Source organism: Pelophylax lessonae (genome assembly GCF_965119305.1).
Source record: "Pelophylax lessonae genome assembly, chromosome: 6".
In the NCBI taxonomy this organism is placed as follows: Eukaryota; Metazoa; Chordata; class Amphibia; order Anura; family Ranidae; genus Pelophylax; species Pelophylax lessonae.
Genome location: NC_138773.1, coordinates 324,982,246 through 325,001,208, shown reverse-complemented (window position 1 = coordinate 325,001,208; position 18,963 = coordinate 324,982,246). Strand labels below are relative to the sequence as shown.

The 18,963-nt window shown below is 48.6% G+C and overlaps 1 protein-coding gene across 2 annotated transcripts in view; it reads right to left on the bottom strand.

Moving 5' to 3' along the window:
* Window positions 1-1,962: 1,962 nt before the first annotated feature.
* The window catches only part of SLC49A4 (solute carrier family 49 member 4), a 102,367-nt gene continuing 85,366 nt past the window's right edge, over window positions 1,963-18,963 (bottom strand). Inside the window, exon 9 of one of the 2 annotated variants that reach the window (XM_082262195.1) lies at window positions 1,963-2,522. In XM_082262195.1, the coding sequence (XP_082118321.1) occupies window positions 2,407-2,522 (116 nt within the window). In that variant the 3' untranslated portion in view covers window positions 1,963-2,406. The other variant, XM_082262196.1, reaches the window with a different exon arrangement.

Genomic DNA, 18,963 nt, shown 5'->3' with positions numbered 1-18,963 from the left:
AAATGTAAAAGACCGGCTGCACTCTAAAACATTCAAATGCAATAAACTTTATCAATCAGGACAACATGAACATGAGTCCTCACCTCAGACCTGCTTGCTGACAAATTTCACCCACATGGCTGGACCTAAAGGCAACATTTAAAAAACGTACAAGCAGGAAGGCAATTTATCGTACAGTGGGGTTGGATTTACTAAAACTGGAGAAAAATCTGGTGCAGCTGTATATGGTGGCCAATCAGCTTCTAACTTCAGTCCGTTTAAGCTTTGACAAAAAATCTTGGAAGCGGATTGGCTACCATGCACAGCTGCACCAGATTTTGCACCCTCCAGTTTTAGTAAATAAACCCCAATATCTCTTCTGCAAACAGGACTGTGCATGTGCAGGAATGGGCCCGAAGCATGTTCACCATGTATTTACTTGTGCACTGTTTGCACTTCACTTCATCTCCCACCAGCCAATCAAAGCATTCAAAGATGAGCACCTGGAGGGAGCTAGATTTAAGATGCCTGCACCAGTGAAGGAACCCTTGCTGAGTTTAGGTCACAGCAGAGGAGAGGAGAATGGTGCCTTAAGTTCCACCTTAAAATTATTGTAAATGCTCTTTTTTTTTTTTTTTTTGCAGTAGTTTTGCAGAGAGCAGCCCTGATCCTCCTCTTCTTGGCTCCCCCCACTTGCTATGGGGGGGGGGGGGGAGGGCACTCCTTCGGGCCCGCTCTGTGTGTCCATTGACAGACAGGCTAGGCCACACCTTTTCTCCCTCCTCATTGGTTGTGACTGAGTGCAGCAGAAGCCAATGGCTCCTGCTGCTGTCTCTGAGCCAAAGAGGATGGAGAGAGCTGAGAGAGCCACTGCTCTCATGCACCGCAGTGGATAAAGATCAGGCTCATTTTGGGGGGGGGGGGGGGGCAGTGCTGTATGCAGGTTTTTTGACCTTACTACATAAAATGCATTAAAGTGGTTGTAAAGTCATAGGGTACATTAAAAGAAAAAAAAAAAAAAAGGGAGCTGTCATGTTCCCTTGGCGTCTCTTCCGGTTTCGGCGGCTCCGGCGCTGTGAGTGGCCGGAGCTACGATAACGTCACTCCCGCACATGCGCGAATGAGTTCACTTTACCGCAAGGGGCCAGCATGGAGCTCTGAGGGTCCGCTGAACCTTCTGAGCGCATGCACCGCTGGTGTCAGCGGCTGCATGCAGGGTGACTATCTCCTAAATCGTGCAGGTTTTGGAGATATTAATTTTACCTACAGGTAAGCCTTATTATAGGCTTGCCTGTAGGTAAAAGTTAAAAAGTGGAGTATACTACCGCTTTAAAGTTAAAAAAAAGGAGAAAAATGCACTAGAACACATTAAAAACACGCATGCAGAAAAGCATCTGTAACGCATCCTAGCTGTGATTCTATGGTGTGAACTGGCCCTCAAGTCAGTTAGCCAATCAGGATAGGGGGCGGTCCCAAACCGCAACTTGTTGTGCCCGTGTTCAGGTGCCCTTGTAGCAAGCGGCTTGCTGTGGGGGCACTCGACGGGAGGGAGGGGGGCTATGAACACAAAAATAGGAGGATCTGGGCTACTCTGTGCAAAATCACATCATAGAACAGGTGAGTATTTAACAGGTTTGTTATTTTTAAAAGGAAAAAAAAAAAGAAAAAAAAAAGAAAGAAAGAAAGAAAGAAAGAAAGAAAGAAAGAAAACACAACTTTACAATCACTTTAAGGTTTAAAACCTTTTGCCTTTAGAGCCCAACCTTGTGGATGAGACATGTCAGAGGGGTAGGATCCAGGTAGGTACTCTCATCTTGCTGTTGTCTGGATGAATAAAGTTACTAGTGTTTGAATTTTATCTCTGAATTGTTGCATTGCATGGGGAATAGGAAGAGCGTCCGCTGGCACTCAGCACCTGATTCTTTCATATGGTCGCCTGAATCAGGGCTTGGGACCAACATCATACAAAGTCAATGAATTCCATACCTCAAGCCAGAGACGGCACTGTATCCTAGTGTACCAATACATTTCCTAATATCTTGGTCTGCTTTTCAAGATGGCCGCCACATTTTAATCCATAAGCGCTGCGTAGGTTCCCTCTGTCACTAAGGAGCTGGCGTGGACACCAGAGAACCATAAACCACTCTGAATGCCAAGTATAAAATAAATTAATGCGTTCCTCTCCATTCTTCCATTAAAACATTACAAAAAGGTTCATTTTTATTAATATAATCCAGAACAAATGGCAATAAAAAAAAAAAAAAAATCCCTCGAAGAAATAAAAGTTCCAAGTTCCCAGGTGCACGGAGTGAAGGACAACACGAGACAGGCCATTCAGTCCGTTGTTAGTGCAGTTTCTGTCCAGTCCATGGCTACGGTCCCAATTTTGTGCAAACAGATTCCGACAGTTCAGCCCGGCTGAGGCCATTAGACAGAAATAAAGACGTCTAGATAAAGTCTATCGTAAGATTCCCTGAAGCACACAATAAAAAACAAGCTGAGCAAGCAAGATCCCGTCAGGCACCAGTTCAGCCAGGATAAGTCTGGAAATGAAAAGACAACATTGAGAGTCATGGAGGACATTCAGATGGTGTACTTAGGGTGGGACTGTTTGTCAGGGGTTTCCCTCAGGCAGATAATAAGCACCAGGCTGAGGAGACAGGAGCCTGTGAGGCACCAATTCGTCCAGGATATAGCTGTGTGAATACAAGAGAGACAAGTATCACCTATTTCTGCGCTCTCAGGGGAAAAAAAAATGCAGAACCGGCTTTAATTTATACAGTTAAGTTATTCTATGAACCTTTTCCTTGGTTTGAAATAATTAAGTGTATGTAAGGCTTCTTTCAGATGGGGCATAGTACAATGTACACCCATTCCAGGGCTGTGTGTACCCAGGTGTTACATGCATGCAGGTTTTTGACAGACCCATACAGATGAGTATGTCCACAGTACAAGCTTCCCTTGCCTGATACCACCACGATCCAAGATCCCTTAGCCCACCCAGTCACTTGTTGAGACATCAGTGTAGGGTGGTAAGAAGCATAAAAACTGTTTATTCAAAACACAGGCACAAAGAGATATACACTCAGGGGACAATCCGCCCCTTTTTTGCATAATGACACAGGGCGGGGTAAACTACATTCAGTAACATGACACACAGGTATCTTCAACTTTCCAACAGTACACAGTCTTTAGGATGGGCTGCTGTCGAAATCCCCCCTCCCTTCTAGCAGCTAATACACATACACATATTAGAGATCGACTGATTATCGGCAAAGCTGATATATCGAGAGCCGATATGCACTTTCCCCGATATATATTGGAATCGGCCCCGGAGGATACCGATATTTCGGGAAAGTGCTTGTACCGGAGTGATGCCTGCAGCTAGAGGCATCACCCGGGTACCGGTGTCCATAGCGGACAGTCGGCTGTCTTATAAATGACAACCGATGCGCCTGAGAAGCCACTCAGCTGTCATTACAAGGAGCGGGAGGGGACGTCTCACAAATGAACCCCTGGGCTAGTCACTGCACTGGGTATATGGAAGGGTTTACAACCGCTTTAATGCACAGCATCTCTCTGTGATAGTTGGAGAGTGAGGAATATAAATGCCAGGTGGCAACTAGAAATTGTGTCCGGGCGCATGGGCTTTTGTCAAACCATTCACTGTTGGCACCAGGCACAGGGATGCACAATTCCTACCGCCGGCACCTGGGACATGAAGCTCTGGGCGCCCGGAAAGGAAAACATTTTTAACATTCAGCAGTGTTTACTTTTCGAATGCAAGCATTCGGGTGGCTCCACATTTGGCAGCCTCTCCCCCGCTATGTACCCTGGGCTCCGCTTTCCAATCTGCAGGCCTGGAAACCAGCATTGCAGGCCATGCTAGGTAGAGGGGAGGGAGGAGAGTGGACACACAAGCCGCTCTCCTCCCCTTCTGGTTGCAGACCCAGCCATAACATGTATGACGTCACTTCCGTGTCCCCGTTGACAGTTTCCTCGGCCGGCAAAGAATGTAATGCAGTGCGATGTGCATTGCATTAAATTCAGTAATGCACAGGAGAGACAACGGTGGTCCTTTAAACCTTGCATGTCTCATTAAAGAGAACCTGTCACCAGAAAATCATCACATAGGGGAAAAAAAAAGTGCCCCTATGTGATAGAAAAAAATAAAGTTTACTAAATTCCTCTGAGGGATATTTCAGATGTGCAGCTAAGGGAGGCCTTTTTCATACCGAGTCCTAGCTTTTTTTAGCTGGCTCCTAGATTCAAAGCAAATTTGTTAAGCTAAGGCGGATTTCTCCGCAAGGGAGAAGAGGTCCATGACCTAAGGACACTTGCAAAATCTGTGTTCTTGTGGTGTGGAGTTGGGTTATAGGGAAGGTGTCAAGGTGGTGTATCCTCAAAAAGCTTGCCAGTGTCCAATCACATAAAAAGGTAGGAACCTATAACCCATGCTGTATGAATACATTGCCATGTCCTGTACAATACGATCAAGAAAAAAAAAGAAAAATTTGGACTGGAGACACTTTAAGCAAGACTAAGCTCCAAACTGGGCTGAAGTTGAGGTCATGTCTATAACATGCACCCCATAGGCACAAGCGTTTACCTTGTAATGCCCAGACTTTGGCAGTATAGGAAGTTTTAGGCAAAATTCACTTCTAGACATAAATAAGGAATTATGGGAGGCTGTGGACAAGTAGTTAAGAGATGTCAATGTACATAGAGGCTCAGAATGTGCTCAGATCTCACACACATCATTGGTGCCGACCGAAGCGGGAGCCATCATTCTACAGTCACGGGCACTCCCCTAACTGTCAGGTTCTGTAAGCACCATCCGTCCTAAGAAATGACGGTTGTTCTAGAAGGCCGGCGAGCTGACGGATCGTGCGCACCAGGTAATGGCAATGTTTGAGCCTCTCGAGAGGAAAATCCATCACGGTGAATTGTGTACTGAGATGTCAAAACACGAAGCTTCTGTGTCCTCCAGGATTAATCCCTGAAATATATGGGGGGCATTTTAGAAAAATTGACTAGGAAATGGCAGTTTTCTCCATAGTAAACAGATGTTTCGAACCTGTACTTGAAAAAGGAGAGCTGCAGAGTGAATGAACAGGGGCGGGGAGGCCTTCAACACCATCTGTCTTTTACATATAGAGCCATTTTAGCATCTCTACCCCAGTGATGCGACAACAATTCACACCTTCAGCTATGTAAATTGAATCATCAACACCTCTGCAGAGCCCCTGACAACAAGGATGGGTATTTGTTACTAAAACAGAACCACAACCTTCGCACCTTCCATCCCATTCCTGGACAATTGACATCTACACATTTCATGGTGATTAGAATATACTGTCTGTGCTACCTGCGTGGATGTAATACAAGTAGTTATTTGGTTCCTCGGACCAGTATATGGGACTTTGAGGCAGTAAAGTAAGAAGCATAAAGCGTTTGTGCGATTTTCACATTTATCATAAAAAACACAAATTACAGCATATATAATTCATGAAGTATTGGGTGCTGGGTGGGTAAGAGGCCCATCCGTGATAGTGCACGAGAAGCAAAGGTGTTTAAGGTAAATTCTAGGTTTGTATAATCTGTGTTCTGTGTTAGTGGCTAATATTTACTCATCTTATTCATATGTCAATCAAACAATACTTGGTCTTTCAGAATACACACCACCGTTACTCCTTTTCTTTTTGGGGATCTTGTGGCTACCCTGGAGAAAAAGAGGGGCACCTCCATACATACCGATCGAGAAACTGTACAAAAAACTAAATGTAAGCAACTAATGAACACAGATTATACAAACCTAGAATTTACCTTAACCACTTACCGCCCGCCCGCCGTCATATGACGGCGGGACGGTGCGGCTATTATCCTGGGCGGACGTCATATGACGTGACCCAGGAAATGCACGGCAGGCGCGCGATCGCGGGCGCGCCGCCGTGCACTGCCGGTGTCGGGGTGTCCCCGGGACACCCCCCGTCACCGGCAGGGGGGAAACAGCCACTGGGCGTGGCTGTTTCCCACGTGATCGGCTGTGTTCCAATGACACAGCCGATCACAATGGAGGCGGCCGGGAGATGACCGCGCATGCGCGATTGGGAGCGCGCAGCGCGGTCATGTCGGTGGCACTGTGTTCCGTAGGAACACAGCTGTCACCGGCGGTAGTAAACAGTCACTGACAGTGACTGTTTACTATGTGATCGGCTGTGAATCCATTCACAGCCGATCATAAAATGTAAACAAAGAGCAGTAACTCAGTGTTACTAGCTCTTCTCTCCTCATACAGTTTCCAGTGTGAGGGGAGAAGAGCTAGAAATAGTGAGTTACTGCTCTGTACCCCTGTAAAAAGTAAAATCACACAAATAAAGGTCCCCCCACACAGTCCTCAGCCCCCCCCAATGTCACCTGTCACCCAACAGTCACCTCATCAGTGCCCAGAAATTGACACCCATAACGTTCACATGTGAGCGCAGCGATCGCGGGCAGAATCACTGCGATTCTGCCCGCAATCCAGAAATCATTGCAAATTGCGGGACGCCTGTGCGTTGCCCGTGATTTGCAATAGCACCCCAAACGCTGTGCGATGTTGCCGCCATTTCCGCCTGCCGAATCGCGGTAACATCGCGCAAACAACGCATGACGCCCAAAAAAGGTACAAGAGCTTCTTTGGGGCGTCATGCGTTGTTTGCGTGATGTTACCGCGATTCGGCAGGCGGAAATCGCAGCAACATCGCACAGCGTTTGGGGTGCTATTGCAAATCACGGGCAACGCACAGGCGCCCCGCAATTTGCAATGATTTCTGGATCACGGGCAGAATCGCAGTGATTCTGCCCGCGATCGCTACGCTCACATGTGAACATAGCCTAAAGTTCACCGGTCACCAGAGACTGCCATCAGTACCGCCGTGCACCATTGCCCGTCACCTGTCACCCATCAGTGACCATCGCCTGTCACCTGTCACCCCATCAATCACCGTCACCTGTCACCCTCATCAGTCATTGTCACCTGTCACCCCATCAGTCATCGTCATCTGTCACCCTATCAATCATCGTCACTTGACACCCCATCAGTGATCGTCACTTGTCACCTCATCAATCATCGTCACCTGTCACCTCATCAGTCATCATCACCTGTCACCCCATCAGTCATCGTCACCTGTCACCCCATCAGTCATCGTCACCTGTCACCCCATAAGTCATTGTCACCTGTCACCCCATCAGTCATCGTCACCTGTCACCCCATCAGTCATCGTCACCTGTCACCCCATCAGTCATCGTCACCTGTTTGCCATATGCATGCAATCACTTACTGACCGCCTAACGACTATATGCGTCGGCCATTAAAAGCTAAATACTGGGGTTATGGCAGCAGATAGCCCCCATAACCCCGGTATTTTTTGAAACGGCGGGCGGTCGGCTTTCAGATAAGGGTGGTCCCAGTGGCGGATTCGCCGCGGAATTACCCTTACGGTGCAGGGGAAGAGGTGCCCCCCCCCCTCCTGCCGCGTCCCAGACGTTTTCCCAGCTTACCGGACCCGCCGGCAGCGGGGAAAACTATCCGGTCCCGGATCCTCAGAGACAGGAAGTCGAGTGAGGGCAAGATGGCCCTCACTCAACTCTATGGTCTTGGAGGACCGGAGCTACGTCAAAAGACGTTGCCTAGCAACCGGTTTAAAGGGCCGCTTTTTTTTTTTCTTTTTTTTTTTTCCTCTTTCAACAATTTTTTTTTTCTTTTCTTTTTTAGTGTAGTTGTGAGGTGTGAGGTCTTTTTGACCCCAGATCTCACAATAAAGAGGACCTGTCATGCCTATTTCTATTACAAGGGATGTTTACATTCCTTGTAATAGGAATAAAAATGATCAAAACATTTTTTTTTTTTTTAAACTGTGTAAAAATAAAAAAATAATAAATAAAATAAATAGGGAAAAAAAAAAAAAAAAAATTTAAAGCGCCCTGTCCCCGTTAGCTCGCGCGCAGAAGCAAACGCATACGCAAGTCCCGCCCACATATGTAAACGGTGTTCAAACCATACATGTGAGGTATCGCCGCGATCGTTAGAGCGAGAGCAATAATTTGAGCCCTAGACCTCCTCTGTAACTCTAAGCTAGTAACCTGCAGAAATTTTTAAAATGTTGCCTATGGGGATTTTTAAGTACCAATGTTTGGCGCCATTCTGTGAGCATGGGCAATTTTGAAGCATGACATGTTGGGTATCTAATTACTCGGCGTAACATTATCTTTCACATTATGGAAAAAAATTGTGCTAAATTTACTGTTTTCTTATTTTTTAATTCAAAAAAGTGAATTTTTTTCAAAAAAATCGCATCTGGAAGACTGCTGCGCAAATATGGTGTGATAAAAAATATTGCAACGATCTCCATTTTATTCTCTAGGGTCTCTGCTAAAAAAAAATATATAATGTTTGGGGGTTCCAAGTAATTTTCTAGCAAAAAAAATGATTTTAGCTTGTAAACACCAAGTGTCAAAAATAGGCCCAGTCTTAAAGTGGATAAATGGACAACTTTGTGTAAAGCGCTACTTGGATGTTAGGCCTATGTGTGTGGCCAGGCTGTCAAAAAGTGTTACACATGTGGTATCGCCATACTCAGGAGGAATAGCAGAATGTATTTTGGGGTGCAATTTTTGCTATGTACATGCTATGTGTTAGAAATATTGCATAAATGGACAGCTTTGTGTAAAAAAAAATGTGTTTTCATTTTCTTTCCACATTTTCCAAAAACTTGTGGAAAAAAATGACATATTCAAAAGACTCATTATGCCTCAAAAATTATACGTTGGGCTGTTTGCTTTCCAAAATGGGGTCATTTTATGGGGGTTTCCATTGTCCTGGTGCTCCAGGGCCTTCAAAAGTGCGATAGGTTGTCAGGAAATTATATGTGTAATTTGTGCTCCTAGAATGCCGGACGGGGCTACTTGAATGTTAGGCCTCTGTATGTGGCCAGGCTGTGAAAAAGTCTCACACATGTGGTATCGCCATACTCAGGAGGAGTAGTAGAATGTGTTTTGGGGTGTAGTTGCAAGTATACATGTGCTGTGTGAGAGAAATAACCTGTTAATATGGCAATTTGTAAAAAAAAAAAAAAAAAAAAAAAAAAAAAAAAATCTTCATTTTGCAAAGAGTTGTGGGAAAAAATGACAACTTCAAAAAACTCACCATGCCCCTTATTAAATACCTTGGAATGTCTACTTTCCAAAAAGGGGTCATTTGGGGGGTATTTGTACTTTCCTGACTTTTTAGTGTCTCAAGAAATGAGATAGGCCTTCAGTACATCAGGTGTGATCAAGTGTGATCAATTTTCAATGATTCGCACCATAGCTTGTGGACTCTATAACTTTCACAAAGACCAAATAATATACACTTATTTGGGTTATTTTTACCAAAGATAAGTAGCAGTATAAATTTTGGCCAAAATTTGTGAAGAAAAATGACTAATTTGCAAAATTTTATGACAGAAAAAAAGAAAAATGCGTTTTTTCACGATATTTTCAGTCTTTTTTTATTTATAGCACAAAAAATAAAAAACCCAGTATTGATCAAATACCATCAAAAGAAAGCTCTATTTGTGTGAAAAAAAGGACACAATTTTTGTATGGGTACAGTGTTGCATGACTGAGTAATTCTCAGTCAAAGTGTGAGAGCGCTGAAAGCTGAAAATCGGTCTGGGCAGGAAGGGGGTAAAAGTGCACTGTAGGCAAGTGGTTAAACATTATGACACTAATAAAGACTAATATCTTTATAGATATGGTGAAAACCTTGAAAAAGGCATAGCCGCTTAGGCAGCAAAACGCGTTGGAACAGAGACACTCCCTGCAACATCCAACACCCATGGATGGCAGGATATTGTGTTTCTAAATGTCACCATTATTCACAGTGTCACACCTTTGCTTCTCGTGCACTATCACGGATGGGCCTCTTACCTACCCAGCACCCAATACTTCAAGCGGTTGTAAACCCTAGAAGGAAAAAAAAAAAACCTGCAAGACAAAGGCATAATGGGCTAGTATGCATAGCATACTAGCCCATTATGTGTAACTTACCTTAGAACGAAGCCCCGACATGGACCCCCGGACATCGCTGCGGGCGCTGCCATGATCCCTCGCTGTCTCTTCCTGGTTCGGCGGCTCCGGCGCGGTGATTGGAAGGAAGAGACGGCTCCAGCGCGATGATTGGCCGGAGCCGCGATGATGTCACTCCCGCGCATGCGCGCGAGTGATTTTCCGGCAAGCTCCCGGCAAATTAATTGAAGGTCCCCCCGGACCTTCAGAGCGCATGCGCCGCTCGCGAGAGCGGCTGCATGCACTGTAAATATCTCCTAAACCATGCCGGTTTAGGAGATATTATTTGTACCTACAGGTAAGCCTTATTATAGGCTTACCTGTAGGTAAAAGTGTCAAAAAGCGAGATACAACCGCTTTCATGAATTATATATGCTGTAATTTATGTGTTTTTTATGATAAACGTGAAAATCGCACAAACGCTTTATGCTTCTTACTTTACTGCCTCAAAGTCCCATATACTGGTCCGAGGAACCAAATAACTACTTGTATTACTCACCAGGGATGTTGGCACAACTACATATAGGAATCATCAACCTATAATTGTAAAAAACCTCGGTTCTCTAGAGCTCAAACCCCAAATCGCACCTGCGTGGATGTAAATGTTGGCATATTTTCCTGACATTCACTAGAACTGAAGAAAGGGATGGAAGAAGCTACAAAATGTCCTCAGAATTACAAAAGTCCAGTTGTATGTGACCAACTTCTACTAGCTGTAATGTAAAGGTCTCCTGTAGTCCAACAACTCCTGCGTGCAATTAGGCCTTGTTCACATTTGCTTCAAAACATGGTAGTGGACTCATTGCCAATAGCAAAGCTCCTGTCACTAAATAAAATGGTTACCTTACAGTCCTGGTCACGTGATTGCTTCTCTTCAAAAATTAACTCCCATGTTGCTTTCTTGGTGCTTCAAAGCATCTCCAATCCTTCCATAGAAGTCTATGACAACGCTCGCTAACAGCACCTGCAGCTTTAGCTTTGCTTTGTTTTGGAGGTATTGCAGGCATGAGATATCCCAGGATGCAATGGAAAACCAACAAGCGACCCGGAAAGAAGTCATCAGCAATCGCTACCGATTCATGTGTAGGTATATATTCTGGGAGTGTCTAGTGCAGACATCACATCTGGTGTGCAGCGTGGAGCAGCAGGTAGGTGAGGGGGGTCTGGACTGGAGCAGAGCAACTAGCAGATGGCACAAGTGGTGTGCAACATGGGAATGCTATAGTGGAAGGTGAATGAGACTGAAGGAGGAGGATTGAGTGGTGGAGAATCAGCAGAGCTGGGGAACCAGAGCAATAGAAACTAGCAATGTCACATGTGGTGAGCAGTGTGGGAACAATATAGCAGAAGGTGAGCAGGGACCGGAGAGAGAGGAGGAACAGAAAACCAGAGGATCAGCAGAGCTGGGGGGAGGCTCTTACCGAGCGGGGCTTCAGCAGAGCTGGGGGCTCTTACCGAGCGGGGCTTCAGCAGAGCTGGGGGCTACTACTGGGCGGGGCTTCAGCAGAGCTGGGGGCTCTTACCGGGCGGGGCTTCAGCAGAGCTGAGGGCTTACTACCGAGCGGGGCTTCAGCAGAGCTGAGGGCTTACTACCGAGCGGGGCTTCAGCAGAGCTGAGGGCTTACTACCGAGCGGGGCTTCAGCAGAGCTGAGGGCTTACTACCGAGCGGGGCTTCAGCAGAGCTGAGGGCTTACTACCGAGCGGGGCTTCAGCAGAGCTGGGGGCTTACTACCGAGCGGGGCTTCAGCAGAGCTGGGGGCTTACTACCGAGCGGGGCTTCGGCAGAGCTGGGGGCTTACTACCGAGCGGGGCTTCGGCAGAGCTGGGGGGTTACTACCGAGCGGGGCTTCGGCAGAGCTGGGGGGTTACTACCGAGCGGGGCTTCGGCAGAGCTGGGGGGTTACTACCGAGCGGGGCTTCGGCAGAGCTGGGGGGTTACTACCGAGCAGGGCTTCGGCAGAGCTGGGGGGTTACTACCGAGCAGGGCTTCGGCAGAGCTGGGGGGTTACTACTGAGCAGGGCTTCGGCAGAGCTGGGGGCTTACTACCGAGCGGGGCTTCAGCAGAGCTGGGGGCTTACTACCGAGCGGGGCTTCAGCAGAGCTGGGGGCTTACTACCGAGCGGGGCTTCAGCAGAGCTGGGGGCTTACTACCGAGCGGGGCTTCAGCAGAGCTGGGGGGTTACTACTGAGCAGGGCTTCAGCAGAGCTGGGGGGTTACTACTGAGCAGGGCTTCGGCAGAGCTGGGGGGTTACTACTGAACAGGGCTTCAGCAGAGCTGGGGGGTTACTACTGAGCAGGGCTTCGGCAGAGCTGGGGGGTTACTACTGAGCAGGGCTTCGGCAGAGCTGGGGGGTTACTACTGAGCAAGGCTTCGGCAGAGCTGGGGGTTACTACTGAGCAAGGCTTCAGCAGAGATGGGGGTTACTACAGAGCGTGGCTTCAGCAGAGATGGGGGTTACTACAGAGCGTGGCTTCAGCAGAGCTGGGGGTTCCTACTGAGCAAGGCTTCAGCAGAGATGGGGGTTACTACAGAGCGTGGCTTCAGCAGAGCTGGGGGTTCCTACTGAGCAAGGCTTCAGCAGAGCTGGGGGTTCCTACTGAGCAAGGCTTCAGCAGAGCTGGGGGTTCCTACTGAGCAAGGCTTCAGCAGAGCTGGGGGTTCCTACTGAGCAAGGCTTCAGCAGAGCTGGGGGTTCCTACTGAGCAAGGCTTCAGCAGAGGTGGGGGTTCCTACTGAGCAAGGCTTCAGCAGAGGTGGGGGTTCCTACTGAGCAAGGCTTCAGCAGAGATGGGGGTTCCTACTGAGCAAGGCTTCAGCAGAGCTGGGGGTTCCTACTGAGCAAGGCTTCAGCAGAGCTGGGGGTTCCTACTGAGCAAGGCTTCAGCAGAGGTGGGGGTCACTAAAGAGCGGGGCTTTAGCAGAGGTGGGGGGTTACTACTGAGCAAGGCTTCAGCAGAGGTGGGGGTTACTACTGAGCAAGGCTTCAGCAGAGCTGGGGGTTCCTACTGAGCGGAGCTTTAGCAGAGCTGGGTGTACTAATGAGCTGGGGTTCTACTGGTCTCCTTTATAACAAATGGAAAATCAACACACAGGGCATTTGCCAAGCTTCATTAAAATTTCAAAAAAGCATCATCAAAGCATTAGAAACATTAAAAAAAAAAAGCCTGATGAAGCGGTAGGCACGTTTATGTGTGTTAAGGTCTAAGCAAGTATAAATGAGCCCTTAAGGTAGAGCCAAGACCAGTGGTTCTCCGCTCCTGTCTGCTCCAACAGGTAGACTTTAGCTGTTGGAACAGATGAGGGTCATGGTTCATCAGGAGTGCACGGTCCAGCACTTCAGCCATTTCCTAGAGTCGGGGGGGGGGGGGGGGGGGTGTAGTTGCTGGGGTTTGTAGCCATATAGTCTGAGATGTGTGTCAAAAGGGAAGTCCAATAAATTCATCCTCATCAGGATATCGGTCAGACATTTCAGGAGATGAATGTACTGGATGAAGAAAACTTTGCTTAGCCAAAATACAGATTCTCTAGATTTGGGGGTTACCACTATCCCTGCACCGAGTTCACAGCTTTGCCCATTATGAGGGGCTCCCACCATCCACTGTACCAAGTTTCTGGCTCTGTCCATTTGCAATTTTCATTATGAGAAGTTCCCACCATCTCTGTGCACAGTAGGAGGGTCTGTACACCTGCTGTGCCCATTATGAGGGGTTCCCACCATCCCTGTGCTGAGTTCCTGGGTCTGTACACCTGCTGTGCCCATTACGAGGGGTTCCCACCATCTCTGTGCAGATTTCCAGGGTCTGTACACATGCTATGTACAGGAATGGTGGGAACCCCTCTATGGGCACAGCTGATGTACAGACCCAGGAGCTCAGCACAGGGATGGTGGGAACCCCTCATAATGGGCACAGCAGGTTTACAGACCCGGGAACTCAGCACAGGGAAGGTGGGAACTCCTCATAATGGGCACAGCAGGTGTACAGACCCAGAATCTCAGCACAGGGATGGCGGGGACCCCTCATAATTGTCACAGCAGGTGTACAGACCTAGGAATTCAGCACTGGGTTGGTGGGAACCCCTCATAATGGGCAGAGTTCCCAGGGCTGTACACCTGCTGTGCCCATTATGAGGGGTCCCCACCATCCCTGTGCTGAGTTCCCGGGTCAGTAGACCTGCTGTGCCCATTACAAGGAGTTCCACCATCCCTGTGCTGAGTTCCCGGGTCTGTACACCTACTGTGCCCATTATGAGGGGTTCCCACCATCACTGTGCTGAGTTCCAGGCCCTGCACACCTTCTATGCCCATTATGAGGGGGTCACACCATTTCTGTGCTGAGTTCCCGGGTCTGTACACCCGCTGTGCCCATTATGAGGGGTTCCCCCCAACCCTGTGCTGAGTTCCCAGGTCTGCACACCTGCTGTGCCCATTATGAGGGGTTCCCACCATCCCTGTGCTGAGTTCCTGGGTCAGTAGACCTGCTGTGCCCATTACAAGGAGTTCCACCATCCCTGTGCTGAGTTCCTGGGTCTGTACATCAGCTGTGCCCATTATGAGGGGTTCCCACCATCCCTGTGCTGAGTTCCCGGGTCTGTACACCTTCTATGCCCATTATGAGGGGGTCACACCATTTCTGTGCTGAGTTCCCAGGTCTGTACCCCCGCTGTGCCCATTATGAGGGGTTCCCACCATCCCTGTGCTTAGTTCATGGGTCTGTACACCTGCTGTGCCCATTATGAGGGGTTCCCACAAGGCCAGGTTCCTGATGGTGACAACATTGGATCATTTCTGTGTAGTGTGTATGGAAACAGCCTCTTGTGCATGGAAAGACCTGTGACAACACAGATGCAAAGTTAGGAGACCTGGACAAATCATTGTCACCCTCTAACATTATGTGCCTCAACAGGGACCTCCGTGGCAGGGTCACAGGGATGAAACTAATGGTTGTGTTTGCGGTCCGCTTTAAACAGATTATTCAGCGTTGGGCATTATTCTCCTAAAAAAAGGAGTTTATCTTTTGGAAATAACACGGCACTCCTGGGAGAATACAATAAATCGTTTGCAAACCAAAAAATAATTAAGAACAGAAAGAAACAGACACGGCTCGCAGACAGGGAAGGATTGTCACCATCCCCCTCCTGACCACTTCTCCCGGGTTTGTTAATTAGTCTTTAGAAATGGAGACATCTGTGCTCAGATCCAAAGAGATTCCATAGACAGAACATAGGAGAGGCTGGAGGGGTGTGACCGCGCATTAACACCGAAATCTCTGCACGCCGCCATATACCTTTTTATGTTTGTAATAAATACATTGTTGCAATGTGCAGGTAATTCATCCAGAATTTTTATTGTTAATTATTCTTCCTTAGAACAAGGAGATCCGATGTGACGTGACGGAGAAATAAAAGGGAAAAAAAAAAAAAACTTCAACGGCGGCGGAACGGCCCAGACGATTATGAATTGCCTTTATACATATTTTAATAATGTGCTTTTCACCGGCTCTGAATTATTGAAGAGCGCTCACTTTGCCGCCTTAAATCATTTGCGGGTAATTATATATTTTATAGAGTCATTAAAATGATACACGGATTAAGGTGAAGCGGTGTCCTTCCCGAAGATCCAGCGAAGAAGTCTCTGGAATGCAGCTTTTGTGTGGAACCGATCAGCAGCGGCTGTGCGCCCCGAGATCGATACGGAGGAGAATGCGCGCCTTGAAATTAAAGGCGAAATGTCACACGCGCCAAAATGCCAGCGTTAATAGGTTTGTTGAGGTCTGCTGTGACCTTCCAGCTGCTGAGCCGGAGTGTGATGGAGGAGGAGCAGATCAGAAAAGGTCACGGTCAGCGTTCCGGACAAAATAAGCAACATTTTGGCCATATAATGGAGCTGCGGCTTGCAATTAAAGCGGAGTTCCACCCAAAAGTGGAACTTCCACTCATTTGCTTCCCCCCCCCTCCGGTGCCACATTTGGCACCGTTCAGGGGGGAGGGGGAGAACGGGTACCTCTCCTCCTCCTCCTTTCCCCGCCGCCGCGCCAATCTGAATGCGCAGCTCACTTCGCGCATGCGCAGTAGGGACCCGCCCGTGAAGCCACAAGGCTTCACTGGCGGGTTCCCTTACCGGTAATGGCGGCAGTAGCACCCACCCGACAGCTGATGGAAACATCGGCTGCGGTGCCGACATCGCTGGACTCCAGGACAGGTAAGTGTCCTAATATTAAAAGTCCGCAGCTACAGTGTGTGTACGGTGTGTGTACAGTGTGTGTAGCTGCTGACTTTTCATTTTTGGAGGGGGACGGAACTCCGCTTTAAGGACTTTCCCCTGCTGTCATGTCATATTGCTTTCTGAGCAGCCTATCCCCAGGCACAGCACTGTCACATGATGGGGTGGGAGGAGTCACATGCTCCCCCACATCCAGCAATACAAAATATTTATCTTTAGTCCCAGGAGCCGAACAATGGGGTGGGCAATGAAAGGAAACAAAATTATATGTGGTCCGTGGAAGAGAAAGCTGGTGGCACTCGGTTTAGTTCAATGCAGACAACTTTCTTGACCAAGAAAAACAAAAACAAGTAATCCCTTGCCGGGACCCTCCCCACTTCTGATGCATTTTACCCATAAGAGAAGGTCATAGAGAGGGAAGTAGGGTCATTTTGCGATGGTTGGTCTCCTGATATATGCAGTATCATCAAATATACACAACTTATTCATATAAAAAGAACATGGAGGCAAATAAAACCTTGGACAGAGGGGGTGGCTGTGGACGTGGTACACTTGGACAGAGGGGGTGGCTGTGGACGTGGTACACTTGGACAGAGGGGGTGGCTGTGGACGTGGTACACTTGGACAGAGGGGGTGGCTGTGGACGTGGTACACTTGGACAGAGGGGGTGGCTGTGGACGTGGTACACTTGGACAGAGGGGGTGGCTGTGGACGTGGTACACTTGGACAGAGGGGGTGGCTGTGGACGTGGTACACTTGGACAGAGGGGGTGGCTGTGGACGTGGTACACTTGGACAGAGGGGGTGGCTGTGGACGTGGTACACTTGGACAGAGGGGGTGGCTGTGGACGTGGTACACTTGGACAGAGGGGGTGGCTGTGGGCGTGGTACACTTGGACAGAGGGGGTGGCTGTGGGCGTGGTACACTTGGACAGAGGGGGTGGCTGTGGGCGTGGTACACTTGGACAGAGGGGGTGGCTGTGGGCGTGGTACACTTGGACAGAGGGGGTGGCTGTGGACGTGGTACACTTGGACAGAGGGGGTGGCTGTGGACGTGGTACACTTGGACAGAGGGGGTGGCTGTGGACGTGGTACACTTGGACAGAGGGGGTGGCTGTGGACGTGGTACACTTGGACAGAGGGGGTGGCTGTGGACGTGGTACACTTGGACAGAGGGGGTGGCTGTGGACGTGGTACACTTGGACAGAGGGGGTGGCTGTGGACGTGGTACACTTGGACAGAGGGGGTGGCTGTGGGCGTGGTACACTTGGACAGAGGGGGTGGCTGTGGACGTGGTACACTTGGACAGAGGGGGTGGCTGTGGACGTGGTACACTTGGACAGAGGGGGTGGCTGTGGACGTGGTACACTTGGACAGAGAGAGTGGCTGTGGACGTGGTACACTTGGACAGAGGGGGTGGCTGTGGACGTGGTACACTTGGACAGAGGGGGTGGCTGTGGACGTGGTACACTTGGACAGAGGGGGTGGCTGTGGACGTGGTACACTTGGACAGAGGGGGTGGCTGTGGACGTGGTACACTTGGACAGAGGGGGTGGCTGTGGACGTGGTACACTTGGACAGAGGGGGTGGCTGTGGACGTGGTACACTTGGACAGAGGGGGTGGCTGTGGACGTGGTATACTTGAAAAGAGGGGTGGCTGTGGAAGTGGTATACTTGGAAAGAGGGGTGGCTGTGGACGTGGTACACTTGGACAGAGGGGTGGCTGTGGACGTGGTACACTTGGACAGAGGGGTGGCTGTGGACGTGGTACACTTGGACAGAGGGGGTGGCTGTGGACGTGGTACACTTGGACAGAGGGGGTGGCTGTGGACGTGGTACACTTGGACAGAGGGGGTGGCTGTGGACGTGGTACACTTGGACAGAGGGGGTGGCTGTGGACGTGGTATACTTGGAAAGAGGGGGTGGATGTGGACGTGGTATACTTGGATTTTGCAAAAGCGTGTGACAGTTCCCCACACACAGCGAATGTGTAAGGTAAAGTCTACAGGCTTGGAAAGATCGGTTTGTAACTGGATAGAAAATTGGCTAAAAGATAGAATTCAGAAAGTAGTGGTTAATGATTCTTACTCTGAATGGTGTAAGGCAGTGGGTCTTCAAACTATGGCCCTCCAGTTGTTTAGGAACTACAATTCCTGTCATGTCTGTGAATGTCAGAGTTTTCCACTGCATCATAGAATGTGTAGTGCAGCAACAGCTGGAGGGCCGTAGTTTGAGGATCCCTGGTCTAAGGTTATCAGTGGTGTACCCCAAGGTTCAGTGTTGGGACCCTTACTTTTTAATATCTTTATAAATGAGATCGGGTCTGGGATTAATAGGACCATTTCAGTCTTTGCAGATGACACCAAGCTTTGCAGTGGAATAACTTCCTTACAGGATGTCTCCAATTTACAAGCTCACCTCAATGCACTGTTTCATTGGACAACTTTGTGGCAAATGAGGTTTAATGTTGACAAATGTAAAGTTCTGCACTTGGGGGGTATGACTATGCATGCATCATACTACCATACTAGGGGTAGTAGAACTGGGGGAATCCATAGCGGAGAAGGATCTGGGGGTTCTGGTAGATCCTAAGCTTAATAGCATGCAATGTCAAGCTGCTGTTTTCAAAGCAAGCAAAGTCCTTTCTTGTATAGGAGAAGTATGGACACCAG